Genomic DNA, 18,709 nt, shown 5'->3' with positions numbered 1-18,709 from the left:
TTTCATTTATAAAAGGAAAAGAGAAGTAAAAAAGAATGGGTGTAATTTTTCTCGCGTGTCTCAATAATCAATAAACCAGAAACAGGTATTTCTGATTCGTTATTTTTTTTTCTTTTTCACCCTCCCCTTCTCAAATTAAGCGTGCAGTTAATAATCGATGAAGAATCATTCTGTACTGAACGCTTTCTCCGCTGTGGCTACTTATAAGTTATAGGTATACCTAGTAGCGCGAATAAATTAAAAATGACATAACCCTTTCTTATTACTCTCGTCGTAATCCTAGCCCCGACAAGTGGAACGTAGGTATTGCATTCGCGATGTATTAACGGTATATTTAATTATCATTCTATCTCGACACACACAAAGACCCACACCGTCCGTCTGTTCATTTCTTCGCAAGTCTGCTCTCTATAATACATCGATGAAAATAAAAAGAGGTATCAACTTTTCGAACGAAATTATACTTGCTCAATTTAGCGATAATCGCATGGCCTGTTAGCGATTGCAGACTCTCGCCGCCTCTCGACGCCAAGTATCACTTCCCATGCATGCACCGATTCAAACCAGTTCATACCATTTCATACTATTCGTCGAATGGCGTTCTTGCACCAGCCATCTCATTTGCAGAACTGACAAAGCTGAACATGCCGATAGTAGTTCATTGGTGAAAAGATCACGACGTGACTCGGTTCGGAAGGGACATGTCCCACGATTTGACATTTGGCAGCACAATGGGATCTTCTCAAATATTGAACTAGGTATTCCATTCCCTTTCCTCGTGGGTAAAATCTTCTAACATCACGCGATTCGACTTACTCCGAACAACTCGTTGCCGCTGCAGATGCTCACGCTGTGTGAGATTGAAGTTAGTAACGTTGACGTACAAAAACATCAGGGAAAAATGTTTCGATCATCATCGTTTACTAAATTTCGGAAATTGCTAAAGGTGCAAAGGAACGATTTTTCGTAAACATGGATCGTTGAAGTAACGTTACCGACTTTACTTTATCCTGACGATGCTGTATGCGTATCGTGTGTACGTACATTTATTCACCTCGGCGTAACAAACGCTTATGTAACGCATATTATTACTCACTTATAATATATACACGCGACACTGACCGCACGCATTCGTCGTGCATATGAATAGCTGTACAGGTATTCAGGTGTGCCTACATGGTCTCTCCACATCGACGAACCGTGTAGAGAGTATAACTGATTGTGAGAGAAAGAGAGAGTGGTGCTGTTGCTTGCTGCTGTTGCCGTTGTAGAAGTGTACATTTTCAGAGTCACGCTTATGACTCTCTTTCGTTATTCTACACGTACCCACTTCACTTTATTGCTCGAACGTTTCTCATTCGTTAGTCCTATGATTCACCGCTCCATTGGACTCTATAATGCAATTGAACTCGACAAGTGTCGTCTTGTAGTTCCCAAACATACGATTCTTGTGTCGTGTCACGTACGATCATCGGGCTTTTCTTCCGAGCAGCGACGTTCGGTCGAGAGGGAAAAATACTCTACGTGTGATCTATTCCATGGATGAAGATGCAGGGAGAGTGAAGAAAACTAACGGGTATAAATGGATCGTTGAAACGTTGTCCTAGGTAAGTGCCTGCATGAGGTTGCGCTCCGTGTTGAGTTTGATGTAACGCACGTCGTCGTCAGCTGTCGAGCTAGAGAATCGTGCCATGTTCTTGTGCAGCGTCTGTAGGTATAATAATTCACGTTTCTTAGCTCAGTTCTGTTGCAGCGGTATCGTCATTATCATAATCGTCAGCATCGTCATTATCGTCTCGTGGCTCTTGGGTTTTTTTTTTCTTTTTCTTTTCTTTTTGTGACAAACTTGAGTCGTCGGTGCACACGCGGTTGTTCCGCAGAACGGTAGAACTCGTGAGAACGATGATCAGGAAATAGGCGTGACATTTTTCTGCCTCGAGGTGATGGATATCGCAAATGGTATACCTGTCCACAGACTGCGCATCATACTTCCGTCCGATCGCGCGCATTACGCTGCATTATGCTTAATACGAAAAAGAAAGCTGGTGAATTTCATTGTTTCTTACTTCGTCTCATTCGTTGGAGAGATGTGCGACACGGGATTAAATTATTATACAGTCTCTCTTTCTATCGTCTTACGGAACCTGATCAAATAGAAAGCAGCAGATGTGACACAACTTTAACTGCTCCGGCTACTATTGCAGCAGAAGCTGATCTTCTCGCTTTTCCTGCCGCGGTATACTTGACTGAATCAACTGCTCTGACTTAATTCTCGTAATATTGCTGTTTCTCTACAGTACAACACAAGGGTACATAATCGTCCAAACTCGCTAATCCACAAATGGTCACGATTTTTAACACGAACTTCTCGTTGTGTCAGATGCTACTTTATCGTCACCCCTAAAATATGTTCTACAAGCTATGTGCTATGTGTTATGTAACAGTATAATATCTTGGTACTAGTTGTGGTGAACTCACGTTTTCGGCAGCGTGATCTTTGTTGGTATCGTTCTCAACTTCTTCGATTTTGATTTGTATCTGCGACATTTTGGTTCGTTTGCTTGATCGATGTTATATCTCAAAAGTTCACAGTGCTATGTACCTTCCGCAGTAGAAGATACAAATTCACTTTGGTCACTCGCTGGTACTGTGTGCAGTTGTGCACCTGCGCTCGGGTATGCAATTCGCAATCCAACACCAAATGGTACGTTTACAGTTAATATGTATATGTATACAGATCACTATTTTAGTATATTCGCGTTACGATCACACTTGAATTTTATGCTGGTTTCTCTTCTTCCATACAGTACCCGATCACTGGACGTTCGTTTTGTGCTTTTTTTTTTTTTTTTTTTGTGGGAGAGGACAGACGGGGAGGGATAAATTTTTAACGTGCTCTGTGCGTATTTGACTATCCACGACGTTCCTCGAAGCAAATATTTTTTAACTACTCCTTTCACCCTTTTACTCGACGGTTTCGTGTTACAGTTATTTTTGTTCGTCGAAATCGTTTCAATATATAACCCGATCGAAATAACGATTTCTTCTCGGTCCTATATAACGCGAGTCGATATACCGATTGTTAAAAATCGTTTATAAATAAAAGACTAGAAGATATACCGGTATCAAGTTACAGGTATGTATTTCTCTCTTTTGTTTCTCTACAACATCGTTCAGGTGAATGTAATTAATAATTTGCCTCGATTTGTGCGTGCTTTGGGAAAATCTTGCACCGAATCACGAATGGCACGCGGCTTTTATACGATACTATCTCTCTCGCACGCGCGCGCGACTAGAGCCTTTGCACCTGGCTTTTGACTGGCTGTGTGCCGACCCATAGATCGTTCTTATACCCTCGTAGCCCCCACCGCCGATCGTCGCCCGTCAACACGGCCACTGCAGGCTCCGATTCCCCGGCCCGTTGCAACCGGCGCGTTGCCGCTTGCCGATCTTTCGCCTGGCCCGGCGCGGCGCGGCGCGGCGCGGCGTCTCTTGGCTTTTGCTCTAGCACAAGGACGCGCGGCAAACGGCCAGCCAAACGGCGAGAAATGGCCATCGACGCCGCTACGCGCCGCGCCGCGGCCAACGGACGAGCGAACGGGGCCCGAGCCGAGGGGCCTGGCGAACGAAGGAACCGGCGGGGGGAGGGGGAAGGCTCTTACGGATCCGTAAGATGGTGCGCAAGGTCGTTGGTGATCTTGAAAATCGCCCCTCGTGATCCACGGGCGATCGGGTATCCGCCCGATTCGTACGTCTAAACACATTCTCACGGGTAGGTATAATGAGACGGTTTGACTTCAAGAGGCTCGCGTGTCGTCGTGCTTCTCTTTATTGGGCCTTAATTGTGGGTTTCTTTTTTTTTTTTTTTTTTCGTCTCCACCATTCCGCTGCGATCGTCTCTCCAATGAAATGACATTTTATTTTCCTCGATAACGTCTTGCTTCTTTTTTTGTTTTTATCGTTGTTATTATCATGTTTTGTTTCTACTTCCTGCGCCAAGGCACGGGGTCTGATTTTTTGTCGTTTGTTGTTGGTTTTTTTTTTTTTTCCTTTCCCTTTGTTTTTTCATATTGTCATCTATTTCTTGTCATTCGTTACTGTTCAACGGTTCTTTTTTATCAATCGCGCGTTACAATACAGGCTTACCCGGATAACTTTTCATTTCCTGACCAACGACCTCCGTCGCTTTATTATCGCGTGTATGTGATTAGCTAGATCCTCTTAGTGCCTTTCGCACTGTATTGTCCGCTGTGTATAATATAAATACGCTTGCGTGATCTATTGTTTTATTTTGGATCGTGATCACCTGGTGGGCGAGAGAACTTCCTTGCGGATTTTGTCCGCGTCCTATTTATACTGTTATATGATTAATTTTCGTTGTGCTCAATCCGTTTCATTATTCATTTTCTCTCGCAGATTATTAAGCATGCCTTTCTTTCAAGCAACATTGGTACCTGTAACTAGTTATTATTTATCGGCATTATATTATACTTTATAATTAGCAGCGCCTAATTATGTGATCATCGTTGTGCAGTAGAGGTTGTTGATTATGCGTGATTTATTTTAATCCATTAACTTCTCTCGCCCGTTTACCGATGGGTTTCCAAATTATTACAACTTCTCTTGAGAAAGAAATAAAATACAACAAATATGCTATATTATCATTGGTATCTTACTTCTCTATTAAGTACCTACGTTATAGGAGTAGTAAAAGATTTTCTACTTCACGGCAATACGCGTATAAGTCGCCTTGAAATATTTATTTTTATATTTTTCTCCTCAGTCGTATAGCAACACTGAAGGATTATATATCTACCCACCTATGTCTCGAACCATCAGATCTTATATCACTACGCTGGTTATATCATATGTAGGTTTTAAACGTCTGTCGTTCTTTTTATCCTACTAGTTATTGAAAGTAGTACAATTAATTCTCTGGCGTGGTCTACTAGAAATATGAAAATTTTCTTACCAAAACCAATCTCGGAGATGTTTTTATGCTAGAAATAAAGATAGTTTCACTATAATCCTAACTTGACGTGTAACTTTGTTGTTTTCTGTTATTCGGTTGTTTGTTCTGAAAAACTTTAACAACGATAAAAATTTTGATTCGAACTTAGAAAGAAAACAATCGTACAAAATTATCGTCATTTTTTCACGCGACTGCAATTCTGCAAACCGTCATTCGACACACGGCTCTCTCTACTGGGGTGAAAGAAACGCGCTATATAGCGGTATCGTATACCGGTACCAGGGTGAGAAGTCTACATCACGTAGAAGGTGAGCCTTGATTGAGCAACTTGAACTTGTTTGCATTTGAAAACGGTAGCAGCTTCGAGAGTCTCGCAGACTGAGTTTGGTCTTCGTTTTCATACAAAAATGCTTACCTTGCATATACCGAGGTATCGGGGAATATGTTAATGCTCGTTTAATCGAGAGACGATCTTTGGGAACAAGCGCCGCGTGTGAAAACATGCCCAATGTATTTAAAATGATTTGTGGACGTGGTACACCTTGGCGAATGTGTCCCGTATCCCGCTTACACGGTACACGCGGTTTAGTATTATACGCGCGTGTCACACGCATGCGCTTTTATGCCGCACGTATGACGCACCGTGATCGGAATCGTCTCGAGGTCTTCGTCGAGATACGAGAGACAACCCACCGCTCGATTAAAACCTTAATTAATCTCAAACCGTCAATTATAAGCACTTTAGTTCGCGGCAACAGTCGTCGATCGCGTTCGCCGACATTGCATTCTTTTGTCTCCATTATTATCCTCCTTTTCTCGTATCTAATCGATCGATCGATACAATGTCAATCTCGTTAAGGTTGCTTTTGAAAAGTGGCACTACTTAATCCAGATATAATTCTTTATCTACAGATCGCAAGTTTGAAAATTTACCCAAAAATCTCACCGGACTATTCGTAACGGTTTTCACGAATATATACCTATTTATAAACATGCGTTATGCAAATGACACAAACAATATCACGGCTGAAACACGATAGTTGTTTTTTGGAACTAATCGATGCCGTTTCACTCTAATAATGTATATCGTTTTCCTTTCTCACAACAAGAGTCTGGAGGCGAGGCATTTATCTAAGCGTTAATCAAATTTCTTACAGATGGTGTATTTATCTTTTTTTCTTTCCTGTTTTTTCACATACGTGAATTGAAATTTCAGCGCGATATTATACGCCTAGATGCCTAGACGGTCAGAGAAGGACTTTTCATATCCTCCGAGCGTTAGCACGAACTCCGTAAGCGTGTGTTCTATTTTAGACAAGGACTTGGGACTTCCTTACCCGCGTTTACTTTGCACGTAGAGCCACCGGCAAGGTCGCGATCTTTCGCGAAATAATCGCGATCGAACGAGAATTCCTCTGCCGATTTTTGCTATTAGTTACCATGATATTGAAATACCGATTAACGCAGCATGTCCAGCTGAGTGTCGGATCCGGTTGTCAGATAAGTCAGTTCACATCAGTGATAATCGATTTCGTCACGTTTTCTGTGTCTTACAAACATAGAAATGGTACCCGCATACATTGACTTTTGATCCGATGCAAAATCTCATTGTCGTTACGACGAAACATCTAAGATTAACAAATTGATACGAATGCTCACGCGAATATACACCCACATTCATTTGACGCTCACTTACACTGAAACGTTTTATGGCTGGTACGCTTTATCTACGGTATGGCGTTGTGCGGTTACACCGGAGACTTTCTACGCGGCACGGCGATCAGGAAGTGTCCGAAACGAAAAGTGACAATGAATAATTGTTACAACTGATTTCCGAAATTATTTATCCGTAGCCGACGCCTCATTTATGCATGTATGTTTACAACACCTTACGCGGTATAAACCCTCGTGTATATTTATTGGGTACTTTAGGAAACGTTAGCTTCGTTCCCCAAACGATCGGGAGTCGGGGACTTGGCTTTGGGGCAAGGCTGTCCGACCGAAGTATTAACGACACCGTAGCAGTGATGGACGTAGATATATTCGGAAGCGCGAATTTGTTCTGTTCTGTTCCAGTGTTCAGTCGTATTGCGCGTGTATGATTGCTGCATGTACATCGAACGGAAGTTTTCATTGGAGCACAGATATCCGGTGACTGACAGGTGGTCCTATTTATAGGTACATTGAGAAATGTGTCTGATAGAGATTAGGCGATTCTTCAGGTGCTCGGATCTTGATTAACCGGCTAGACAGTACGTATTTTGTCATTTCTGGTTCAGGGACTTCGATCGAGTATAATGGAGCGGCGAGGTCGTTGCCGGTTAAATTTTCGATCTACAGATCGATCGATCGATCGATCGGTCGGTTTGCTTTCCTGATCTTTTCATTGTAACGAGCGAAACTCGACGAGAGCAACAGCACGCGGAATCTCGTCGTGATTAATTCTACCGATGCAATTACACCGGGGCAACGGCAGCCAAGGTTAAGTCTGATTCACTGCAAAGTCCGGTATGTGATTTTCGTTAGGAAATGTACAGAATGTGGACCTTGGTACGTGCCGTCGAAAATTCCTGTCTCCGGAAATTGAGGATTCATGTGTCGTGATCTATTCGAAAGATGGTGGATAAATCCACGCGAATTGATTCACCCCAACGCCTTGTCATCAGGCGAACGTTTAAATCTTAACGGAGATGAGAATCATTGGCGGCTTGTCAGCCTCGCTCAATGCGGCGAAGCCTTCGTTTTTGTTTCATGCTACTTGCCTCTTTTGAGAAGAAGTTATTTTTTTTTATTATTTGCTTTTGTGTTTCATTCCCTCCGATTATACTTCAGATAAATACTTTTGGCTCCTCACCTCACCGCGTCTCCGTTTCTCATATTCCAGGTTACAACTTCTCACACTCAGCTGTAATCCGGTTACACAATTTAGGTAGATTTTGCAGGACCGTCTAGCCAGTTTTTGGGTCTTATACGTACCCGTCTGTTATTGAAGGTGGTCCCAATGGTAAACGGTTTTTAGCGATTTTTCAACATCTCGTTGCGGGTGAAACTTTGCCGCATGCAAAGTGACGAAATTGAGATTACAAAATTTGACAATCGCTCATTGTCAGAATAGTGATCAAGTATAGTAGCATTGCGGTGCGGTGCGGTGAAAGGACGAATTTTTGAATCGACGTAAAACAGGATATGACCAAACTTGTATACAATGTACGCCTACTTGCGTATCGTGTTTGTTTCGAAGGTGAACCATATGCTCACCATTCTGCCTCGCGGATCTTAAAAACTATCCTAGAATTAACCCGGCGAGAGATTATGAGCTACTCGTCGTTTCCGTGTACTAAAAGCTAGTTGCGGGTTTGATATTAGAATTTTAAACAGTCAAGTTTTCTAACGTTCACCGGCAGTCATACAGCCTCACGTAGAAGAAACATACGTAAGTTTGATGATAGTTTTGTCAACCACATGGTTACCTGTCCGTCCCTTGAGTTCGGTACTCACCACTTTCTAAAGCTTCCTTATCACAATCATTTGCAAAAATTATACGGTACTCGTGACGATTTCGCTTGTCTTCCACCGAATGCACGGAGTGTAATTCTACTATCTTTAACCTCAAACTTCAATCATAGAAAAATATCAACCTACACTCAACTTGGTCGCTTCACTCTGGTCTAAAAATCGACATTAAGTAACCATGCATCAGCTGTATATTTGTGAATGTCATCACTGAAATTGTTTTCATTACCGTTTCACTCGAGTCAGAGTCTCGCACACTTCCATCCTTTGTGTTCATGTCAGTTTGTCAACATTTTTGTTTCGTCTATTAAAAGAAACGAGAGTGTCGGCCTTGAAAGTAGGCAGCTTACCGATGCGGATAACCTTATATAAGATCACTTTTTGAGACTACTAATTTATGATGAGCCATAGCTGTCCGTGCAGTGTCGTCTTCTTTTTTTTAGCCCTGTCTCGTCTGCCGGAAGATAGTTTTACTTCCCTGTAGATACGACTCAGCGTTGAAAGAGTTTCGGTGTAATCCTGTCGTGGATGCATGATGTAAGCATCGCTGCATTAATTCTGTCCAGAAAGTTGACACTCTTCAAGTAGGTAATCTAATTTACAGATGCCTGTGTAGTTCATTCGCGTTGTTATTCGTCATCGTAGACTATGATACTTATTGCCTCTAAAGTATGTCACCGTGCGATAATAGGTTAATATCCAAGCTATGAGTTCTGAACGACAAAAAAGTGTCCAGTGAAACATTTCTAACTCCAAAAAGAACGGATTTTTCATCAGAACTCCCGATGTAGTGGATTCAATTACCATTTTAAGTCTTCATTGCTTCGTGACAAACCTCTGATGTACATACGAAGTGAGTACAGACATCGAATATAGAAGGTGGTCGATCAAATGTTCGTAAAAAAAGGTACAGGATACTAGTTGGTCTAATATTTATGTTCATATGGTCCCTCATTTACGGTATGAATACAGAGGTGTTCATGATCTTATGATTCATTGAAATTATACGTGGCGATCGACGATTGATCAGCACCATTCGGCATTCCGGAGTTTGGCGAAGGTGGGCACGGATGCAGGCGTGTGGATACGTGACGGTTTCGTACAGGTGCAGGTAGCTGGTTTTACACCGCTTTCTAAGACCCTGGAAACGTTCGGAGGAAGCAGCATGTGGAACGTGCATATACATACGCAACACATCATTTATACGCGTTAATTTCGGAGAATCATGTGTTTGGTTGTAATCTCAATCGAACTACGTGAGTTGTCGCAATCGTTCGTAACTTTCTTAGAAATGACGTGACCGTTTCGGAAGTGGCTCTTCGACTCATTGCACTTCACCTTCATCCCTTGTATAAACCATTATAAGCACAAGGTTATATCAGTGTTTCAAGAAAGTGACTCAGGAACGTAGAAACTTGTCATAATTGTATTTAATTGCACCTCGGCTTGTATTTCGTCGTAGGATCAGATGGTTCGAATTTTTTGACGTCTCGTTTCACGTCTGTGACAACCTAAGAATGTTAGAAATTGTTTTTAGAAGTTCATTCCTGACTTGCATCAAGTACTTGAACTTTAATTACATCCTTGTCGAAACACCAACCATTCGTTTGCACAAGTATGATTTACTCCTAAATTACCTGTCGATCTGCAGTTGAAAGGAACACACTTGTACGAATGTGATTGCTCATAATTTTTCAGATTCCATTACGATGTCGTTGTTTCAGGTCTCGATCATTTATCATCGGATATTACAAGGAAATAGTTTGATTCTCGCGTAGTTGAGTGTCAGACAAGGGCTTCGTTTGTTGGATATATGGGTTAAATTCGGCACGCTGCTGTGCCGCAATATAATTTCCTGTCTACTTACAATTAGTCCTCCATCACTCGTTATAGTCACGGTTTGTTACCGGGCTCCAACCGTTTGCTCCAATCTTTTTAACAAATTGATCTTGAATCTCGTGTTGTTTCTTAGTCTTTAACTTCTTCGGAACCACGCGGGATCCGGCGCGATATCGAGCGTTTATATCCTCCAGGGACGATGTTAATTTGTTTCACATTGGAAAGGACCCGCCAATCTTCGGCATTTTTCTTCTCTCAACTGTCAATCCTTCGTTCAAATCATGCTCCAGTCAGTCTTCAGTTTGGCTACAAGGGAACCTGCTCCACAAGACGACGACTCTGACAAGACTTGAGAGTACAAATTTAGTCAGTCTCTTATTATCTCTGAAATTAGTTGGGTCTTTGGAGTAACTGAAAATAATCAATGCTCCTTCAACGTGACATTTACCTACAGAAGGCGTAGTGTTGCAGTATCTACCGTATGCAAATGTGTGAGTATAATCCCGATCGCTGCTGTCGAGACTGTTTTTCATTGTTTCTATACTGTAAAAAAATTTTCATATCACTCAATGTACGAGTTGAGTTTAATTGGACGTTCCGACACCAAAGTCTAGACTGTTTTAATGATCAGACTGACCCACGCCAACTTGATTCATTTATGGCACAGTAGCTTTGTTGTTTCCATCGGGGAGCTCGCCAACCTCGTTTTAATTGGGGTACACACGATCTCGCTGTACTCCGTAGGTACTGTCATTCTTCTGTTAAACGTAAGTGTAATATTAATCATTTGCCTCGGCAACGTCGTTGCGCCTTGTAAACAAACAATCGTTGGTCTGTGCGGTTCGAAATTCAGCCAGAGACCTATATTTGTATATCCTCTATACCTTCCTTTGCACACTTCATGGCTCTTCTTCTCTGCTTCTTCCATACATTATTAGACGCTTAAAACGTGCCTACGGCTTTCGAAGAATCCTTCGATTCCATGGCCCTTTTTTTTTCAAGTCAAATTCCCGCCGTCAGCCGGCTATTTTTGATGGTCACAACTGTCAGTCTAACGTCTAGCGATTTGTTCAGTCTTTTTCTTCTTACCGCGTGGCCGTTTCAAATTAGGAAGTGTCTATGAATGATAATCTTTTGATGGTGCCCAGTCCGTTTATTTCGTTTCTTTTTCACGTCCCATTTGTTGTATTTGAACTTGGTGAGTTGTAAGATAGGTACCCGAAGCGAAGAACTAATTATAGATATCAAAGCCTAAGTCAAGGTTTTGTATGGCCACTTCGTTGAAAGAAATGTTTAGTCACAGTTGCTCAGTACTCAATTGCTCGCGGTTAGAATTCGACGTGGATCCCCCTAAAAATGTCCCTAGAATCTGAGTTGGTACTTAACTTCCACGCGCATGACTTTACTTTTTGTCATATTTCGAGCAACAACTTGTATCGCGCACGCTAATTAGCATGTGAATTACACATTTACCCACCGTATCGCTATGAAGGCATAAGTTGTACGTGTGGAAAAAGCTCGGAGTTGAAACAAACAAAAATATGTGATGCAATTTCTTAACATTAAACGCATCGCAATCTCTCGTCTGCAGGCACCAGTCAAGCGGCGACGTTACTTGTTTGTCTCCGATTCTGCGCTACATCCGCGAGTAGGTTCAATTCTGTAAGGGGGAAAAAAGTGTTTTGATGCTAATCTGCAGCAACGCCGAGCAGGCCTTTTATGCAGTTCGTTGTTCCACGGCATGATGCACTTGAGTCGCGGCGTTCTCGCTCGCCTCGAGATTATGTAGGTATTCCTTTCTCGAATCCAGAAATCTGTTGGTGTTTCAGGTTACGTTTTTCTCCTTTGATGAAACGCGCGCAGGCGCGTGGGCGAGACGCAGAAGGAGTGTCCTCGCTTGTGACGTCATTATTCCTCACCATCCGGTCGAACGCGTTTCGAGTTCAAGTTTCGCGAATGTCGCTTACCGACCGCTCCAGTAACGCTGCGCTGTCGGTCAAAACGGGCCGGTCGTCGGCAGGAGGGGAGGCTTACGGAGGAAAGATCCAAAAAATTTCCAACTCAACGTTATGTACGCTAATCGTAGATTTACATTGGCTGTCTCGCCTTACGCAATGCCTTCCCAAATACATATTAAGTCACGATGCGTGGATACACATAACGTTACAGCTCACGCCCGAGTCCTTCCGATGTGTCTGCCCACTTTCTTTTCTACTTACCTAAGAACATATATGTATGTATGATCCACGTGCTTCAAGCCACGCCGCTGCGCGCTTGCGTTCCTCAATATTTACACGCGTACGAGTTTAAGACTCTTGTGCAATATGCTTTGAGAATTTGATGGGACCTTTCCGACGCACTTTGCGGCCCGAGTTACGCTCGCGTTCACTCCGCAACTAATTAGACCGCTTGTATCCACTTCCCGTTCCCTTTTCCAAAAAGGAGCACAAATTAGTGAATACTTGAACGAATCGCCATTCTGTTATCCATCGAAAAGACTGGGTTTTTTTTTTCGACTTTTCAATCGATTTTCTTCAATTGTGGTTTACAATATGCGTTACAATTAAGTATTTCCGAAGATATCGATACTTTCTGTAATTTAAATCGATTTTTTAAATCTCTTAAGAGAAAATATACAGTATTGGAAATTTCCGAATTTCGGTCTGATTTGAAAATATTTTTGACAATGCTGCTAATATTTTTTCTGATCGAAGATATGTAATTTAAATGGACAACATATTAAAGTTTTTACGATGTTTGAATATTTGTTTTCAAATTGGTAGTGGTAATATTCGTTAAAATTACGGTCTATATAGTTTTTTTTCAGACTTCTTAGTTCTCACAAGTAATCTTGAATTTTTCTAAAAATTCAAACGAAACACAATTCTACGAAATGCTGAACAATGTTTTTGACGATATATCGGAAATCTATAGGTATTTTAATTTTTGTGTTATAATTTTTATTTAATATATTCGAAGCCTAGAAGTGTAGTGAATTGTTTTTACTGTGAAGGATTCATATATCTCGGTTTTTACCGAATCGAGTTTCGTCCTAAGGCTGCAACGGATAACTTCGTTCAATGAGAGGCGTATAATCGTGGGTAGGTGGGGTACGTATCGTAAATTGCGACGAATGGTAGGTTTTGAAATTAGCGAGTTGCGGTCCAAGGCGAGAGTTGCAGAAAGCGTTGATATAAGCACACGTGGTGCATATATACCTTTTTATACGCGAAATTAATTTGTTTGTATCATAACTGTTCGTAACCGCGATGTTAATGAACGAACATTTGGTAATTTTCAACCGGAAGCGAGGCGTAGGTGTAACTCACATAATTCACTGTCGAATCATCGTCGTGATTTGCAAAGATTTCGATGAAGTCGGTATATATAGCTTAGGGTGACTCGAAAAAAAACTTTTTTTTTTTTTATTCTCCCACCGGCTAAAACTCAAGTTTAAGACCTCCAAATACACCATGAATTTTTTTAGAACCGTAAAAAAATTCTTAGAGGTGGCAAAATTGCATTTTCGATTTCCCGTTTAAACAATATGGGAAGCAGCCTGTTCGTTCTGTCTGTATTTGATAAGTCACGAATCCGAAATCTTACAACAATGACCAATACATGTTCTGATATGAAATTTAATGCTCTACATTAAAGGTCTCTTGTCATTTTGTGATAAACCTCTTCGTTCAAAAGTTATTCAAGGTCAAAGTTGAACTCTGACTAAATTTCAACATTTTTCACTTTTTTTCACACTTTTTTCACACACGCACTTCAAACAAATTAAAAAAAGAAATTTTTTTTCAGTTATTCAAACAAATACATAATTTCATATAAAATAACATGTTTGATAAAAAAAAGTCCCGTGACATTTGCGATAAGTATGATAATTTTGCCAGAAAAGTGAAAAATGTTAAAATTTTTTTTAAAAGTACATTATTGCTCCAGATCTGCCTACTTTTCACATTAAGGTGTTTCGTCGGAGATAAATATTTTTTTTTTTTATCGCTGTCACTTGAAAAACTTTTCGTACAAGAGCAATTTAAATTTAATCTCAAAATCCGCCTTTCGCGATTACAAGTTTTTCCGTTTAAATAACATGGAAGGTGTGTTTTTATTTATTATTTTTTATTCTTCAACCAACAACACTCGGCCACTTTTAATCACACATAATTGATCCTGAAAGCATTTTGTAAAAAATTAAATCTTGCAAAAAGTTTCTCGGGAGCGACATCCGTAGTTCTAGTAGCTAAAAAAGTTGTAAACCTTGGAACGAAAGTCAATTTTACCGACAAAATTCATCTGTGAACGTCTTTAGTGTCTCAACTATTGACTTCTCCATAAAAATCCAAATGAAACATCGGCAGAGATATTAATTAGAAAAATTTCGAGTTATACTTTTATAAATTCCATTTAAGGGAGGTCCTTTCACTAGGATTCTCTTAATGATATAATTGAGCATACATTTTTCGACGTGAAGAAAAAAAAAAAAAAAATAAAAAAAAAACTGCTTCATGCGACGCATATTTTGTTACAACAATATTCACAAGCAAACTTCTTATGTAGAGTAACTTTATATGGAACACACGTCGAATGGTCCGAGGCACGGTGTGCGAAAAAATAAATATCCATCGGTTACGCAACGTATCGAATGAGCGAGTGAGCCTGTGCGATCAGGTGTTCACTTCAGAGGCCAATATTAATATATCTTGCATATCTGTGAGCCGATAGGTTGTACACATTATTCCGCAGGTATTTGAATTTGAGAAAAAAAATTCGAGCTCCTGTTCGCCTTCCTGGTTGTATTAACAAGGGCAATTTGTTTTTGGGCAAATAATCACGTCATTGCGCTCGACTATTTGTGCGCTTCTTTGCGCGAATCATTAGGGAATTCCAACGCGATGATGACTCGGAACGAGAAGAGAATCGACGATAAAGATGACGCAATTAGGAAAGTAAAAGAAGAAATTAAGAAGACTATCAAACATCACGGGGAACACCTCAGAGCTTGTTGTTTAATTATAGCGCTGATTTTTACCTAATGGATGTTATTAGGCGGATTTAAGCTTCGATATTTTGTTGGTTTGGTTTTGAACCGGTTTCTTGTATGCTTTAGTGACAATTCAATTCTGCTTTATAAAAAATTTTGTTGAAAATTTAACGCACTTCGTAATTTTTATTTTAAGAATGAATAACGGAAACACGTCGATATTGTTTGAACTTTCATTCGCCCGTATAATATTAGAATGCTTACACGAATTCTGATACACTGTATATTTACTTATTTTCTTATTCTTTTGTTTGTATATTTATTCGTGGTGTTATTTATTTGTTGCTCAAATTTTGAGCTAACTTCGTAACAAATAATGATAAATACACGTGACATGTACTTCGTACTCCAACAACTTTATTAAACTTACAAGTTGTTTACAAATATTTGATATAAATCAATGCGTGTAGCTGCTGGAGCAAATTCGTTATTCGATGCTAGACGTTTTAATTTTTCGGACATCGAAATTAGATAATTTATTTCGTATGACCAAATAACAAAAGTATGCACCAATTTTAGTTAACAAGTTTCTAAATTCTATACATCCGTTCGCACGTGATATTTTGAAAAAATTGACAAATTTTAGTCTGTCGAAACGAGTGTGCAAAAACTTTATTAAATATCATTGGTATTTTTTCGACCTTCAAAGATTTGAACCTTTTCTGTATCAAATGGTCAAAGTTTGATTTAATTTTTCAAAAAGCACAAACAAAGCATTGGTAATAACTCATGGATATCTTGACCGATCAAAAACTAGAACAATTTTCGTACTTTCCGGGGCATAATAACGTTATATGGTAAAGATGTTTGAAAAATATCTGGGCGCTCACGTGCTTCATGACTGGAAATTGTTGTGTTGAAAAAAAAAAAAAATTTGAGTATCGTTTGTCACGTTATAATCAGCGATCTTGTTTTAACCCTCGTCGTTAAGAAGCTCAATGATGGTCTATTGACGTGGCTTATTTTTAGAACGTCTTATGCACCTCTTCTATGCACATTTTGATGATCTTTTCTATCCGATACGTTACGTCACTACATAATATGAATAATGAGAAATAATAAAACTACGAGTAATCTAATTCTTGGAAAGGAAATAAGCAGAGACTTAATCTGGGTTAATCGAATCCGTGTAGTTTCCCAGCTATTAAATTCACTCTTAGAAATGAAAAAAAAATTTCAATCTTCCTTCATTTGCCCAACGAGAGTGCGTTGCCCTCGCAAGCATTCTATCTAGGTATGTATCTACGTATACAGTACCTACATAAAAAGGTGGTGGAAAGGTTTAGCCGTAGGTCACGATCTCTTACAAGAGTTCGACGGTAAAAACTCGGCAGTATATTATTTTATATCATTTGGTTTTTGTTCGGGGATCATTTTTTTCTATCGAGCATGTGAATAGAAGTTGCGTCATTTCTAAATATCGTCCGGCCGGAGGGTAAATCGTGCTTCTAATTTTTTCTGCGTGAATTCACGAGCAAATTTATTCACATCCGGTAATGGTTTTTTATTTGTTGAAATTTATTGCAATGTATCCGAGAGTTCCGGCACAATTTAAACAGCTAATTCACCATTAGAGTAAGATTTTGTGTAAATTCAGGGTGTCTGCATTCTGGGATAACCTGAAAAAAACATAGAATTCTCAGGGAATGTGCGGATTCATTAGTCATTTCCGTTTTTGTATCCTAAATCCTGACAAAAGTGACGAAATAAGAACAACGAGGAGATTGAACTTCGTAACGTAGTTGCAGCGATGTATTAGACAAAATCGTATTTTCACCGCTTTACAGAATCGTCTGTAATTTAGTAAACCGTGGCTAAGCAAGCAAATTACATTCACAGATTGCAAGTTCAATTATTTCAGTCATTTTAAAGTTGCACAATGTGGTGAATATTCTTTTCAATGTTTTGTCGCCTTAACATTGTTTATACTTCAATCGACGTTTTCGGTACGATTTATACGGTAGATGATTCGAAGCGATTGGAAGCGGCGATGACGATCGCACAGTTAAGGGTCAAAGATTGATGTTCGCAGTTCATTCATACAATACAGTGGGATTTCCTAATCGGTTGAACAGGATACGCGGCATTAACGGTACACGTAATCTCTTCGGAACATTAAGGCATCGGGCAAGCCTACAGTATGGATGTGGAATCAGCTGGTGGTCGGTTCAGTATTCTCTATTGTGTTTGATGCATGATGTATTAATGGGTTCGCTATGTCCTCAGTCCAGGAAGTTATATTTAGATGCGGATTTAATTTCGCAATATCGTACGTATGCATGCGGATACTGTATACGTGTACACACAATACGTACAATATGCGCGCGACGATACGTACGTAATTAAATAATGCGTCGAGTAAGAAAAATAAACAGTGTAACGCTCGCACGTGTAATTACAGAGAAAGAAACAGGAGAAGAGTCGTTTAGGCCGCGAGAAAACTCTCGAACTTGGCGCATTGAATATCCGACTACGCATGCGCGAGCTTTGCAGTGTTACCAACTCAGATTGTCATTATCCCACTAGACAGTTTCATGAATCCCGGTAAAAACCACCAGACTTCTCTGAATTCTTTATCGAGTGTCGGATCGAGAATAACGTCGGTTATTTGATTTGTTCTTGTAATACATTTCTGGCGGTTGCCGGTATTTGATGTTTCCAGTAACGATTCGTATATAATGTAGATGTAAAATGTAGATTTCGCTGACCTGTAGGGTTTGATCCTCTTGCGCATGCTCGGTCATGTAACTACAGAGAAAGAAAGAGAAGAAAAGACGTTTATGCCGCGAGGAAACTGTCAAACTTGGCAAATTGAGTATCCGACTACGCATGCGCGAGCTTTGCAGTGTTGCAAACTCAAATTTTCATTTTCTCACTAGCTAGTTTCTTTCATGAATCCTGATAAAAATCACTAGACCCAGTCGGTAACACGCCCTGCTCAGAATAAGTTTTTGGAAAGGTCACGTTCCCTTAGCACAGTAAATTATATACTAACCTATCGGAATATAATATTTTAATATCGCGATGATGAATATATTTCTCGTAAAGAACGACGAGCGTAATGGTCGCGTTATTATCGCTGTGATGACACAATTTTTTACCCCCACAGATGACTCTTATACTCAACATCGGGGGTCATCTGTACATATAATCCATTCCTTCGTACGCACTTACCTTACCCATCCATTCCTGCCACTAATCAATTACGCTTTCGTTGGCCAATTACGATCCGTTCAAGGCTTTTTTTCTAACAGCCAAAGCCAAGTTATTCATCGTTCCAATCCATTGAATCATCATGTGACCGAGCCACGGAAGGTTGTGTACCTACTATTCGT

The 18,709-nt window shown here is 40.2% G+C and overlaps 2 protein-coding genes across 3 annotated transcripts in view; one reads left to right on the top strand and one right to left on the bottom strand.

Annotated features, from left to right (window-relative positions):
* nudC (nuclear distribution C, dynein complex regulator) overlaps positions 1–18,709 on the top strand; it is a 143,597-nt gene that overhangs the window by 35,497 nt on the left and 89,391 nt on the right. The gene's annotated exons all lie outside the window — the stretch shown is intronic.
* LOC124211058 (uncharacterized) overlaps positions 1–18,709 on the bottom strand; it is a 104,157-nt gene that overhangs the window by 31,226 nt on the left and 54,222 nt on the right. The window contains exon 1 of one of the 2 annotated variants that reach the window (XM_046609719.2): positions 2,479–3,474. The exons of the other annotated variant lie outside the window; for it this stretch is intronic. Coding sequence (XP_046465675.1) covers positions 2,479–2,547 — 69 coding nt within the window. The 5' untranslated portion in view covers positions 2,548–3,474. Of the gene's footprint in view, positions 1–2,478; positions 3,475–18,709 lie in introns of those variants that run through there. 2 annotated transcript variants of the gene reach the window in all.

Source organism: Neodiprion pinetum, chromosome 1, assembly GCF_021155775.2.
Source record: "Neodiprion pinetum isolate iyNeoPine1 chromosome 1, iyNeoPine1.2, whole genome shotgun sequence".
NCBI classification, from domain to species: Eukaryota; Metazoa; Arthropoda; class Insecta; order Hymenoptera; family Diprionidae; genus Neodiprion; species Neodiprion pinetum.
The sequence above is the reverse complement of the archived record's forward strand: the minus strand, read 5'-3'. Positions and strand labels throughout refer to the sequence as shown.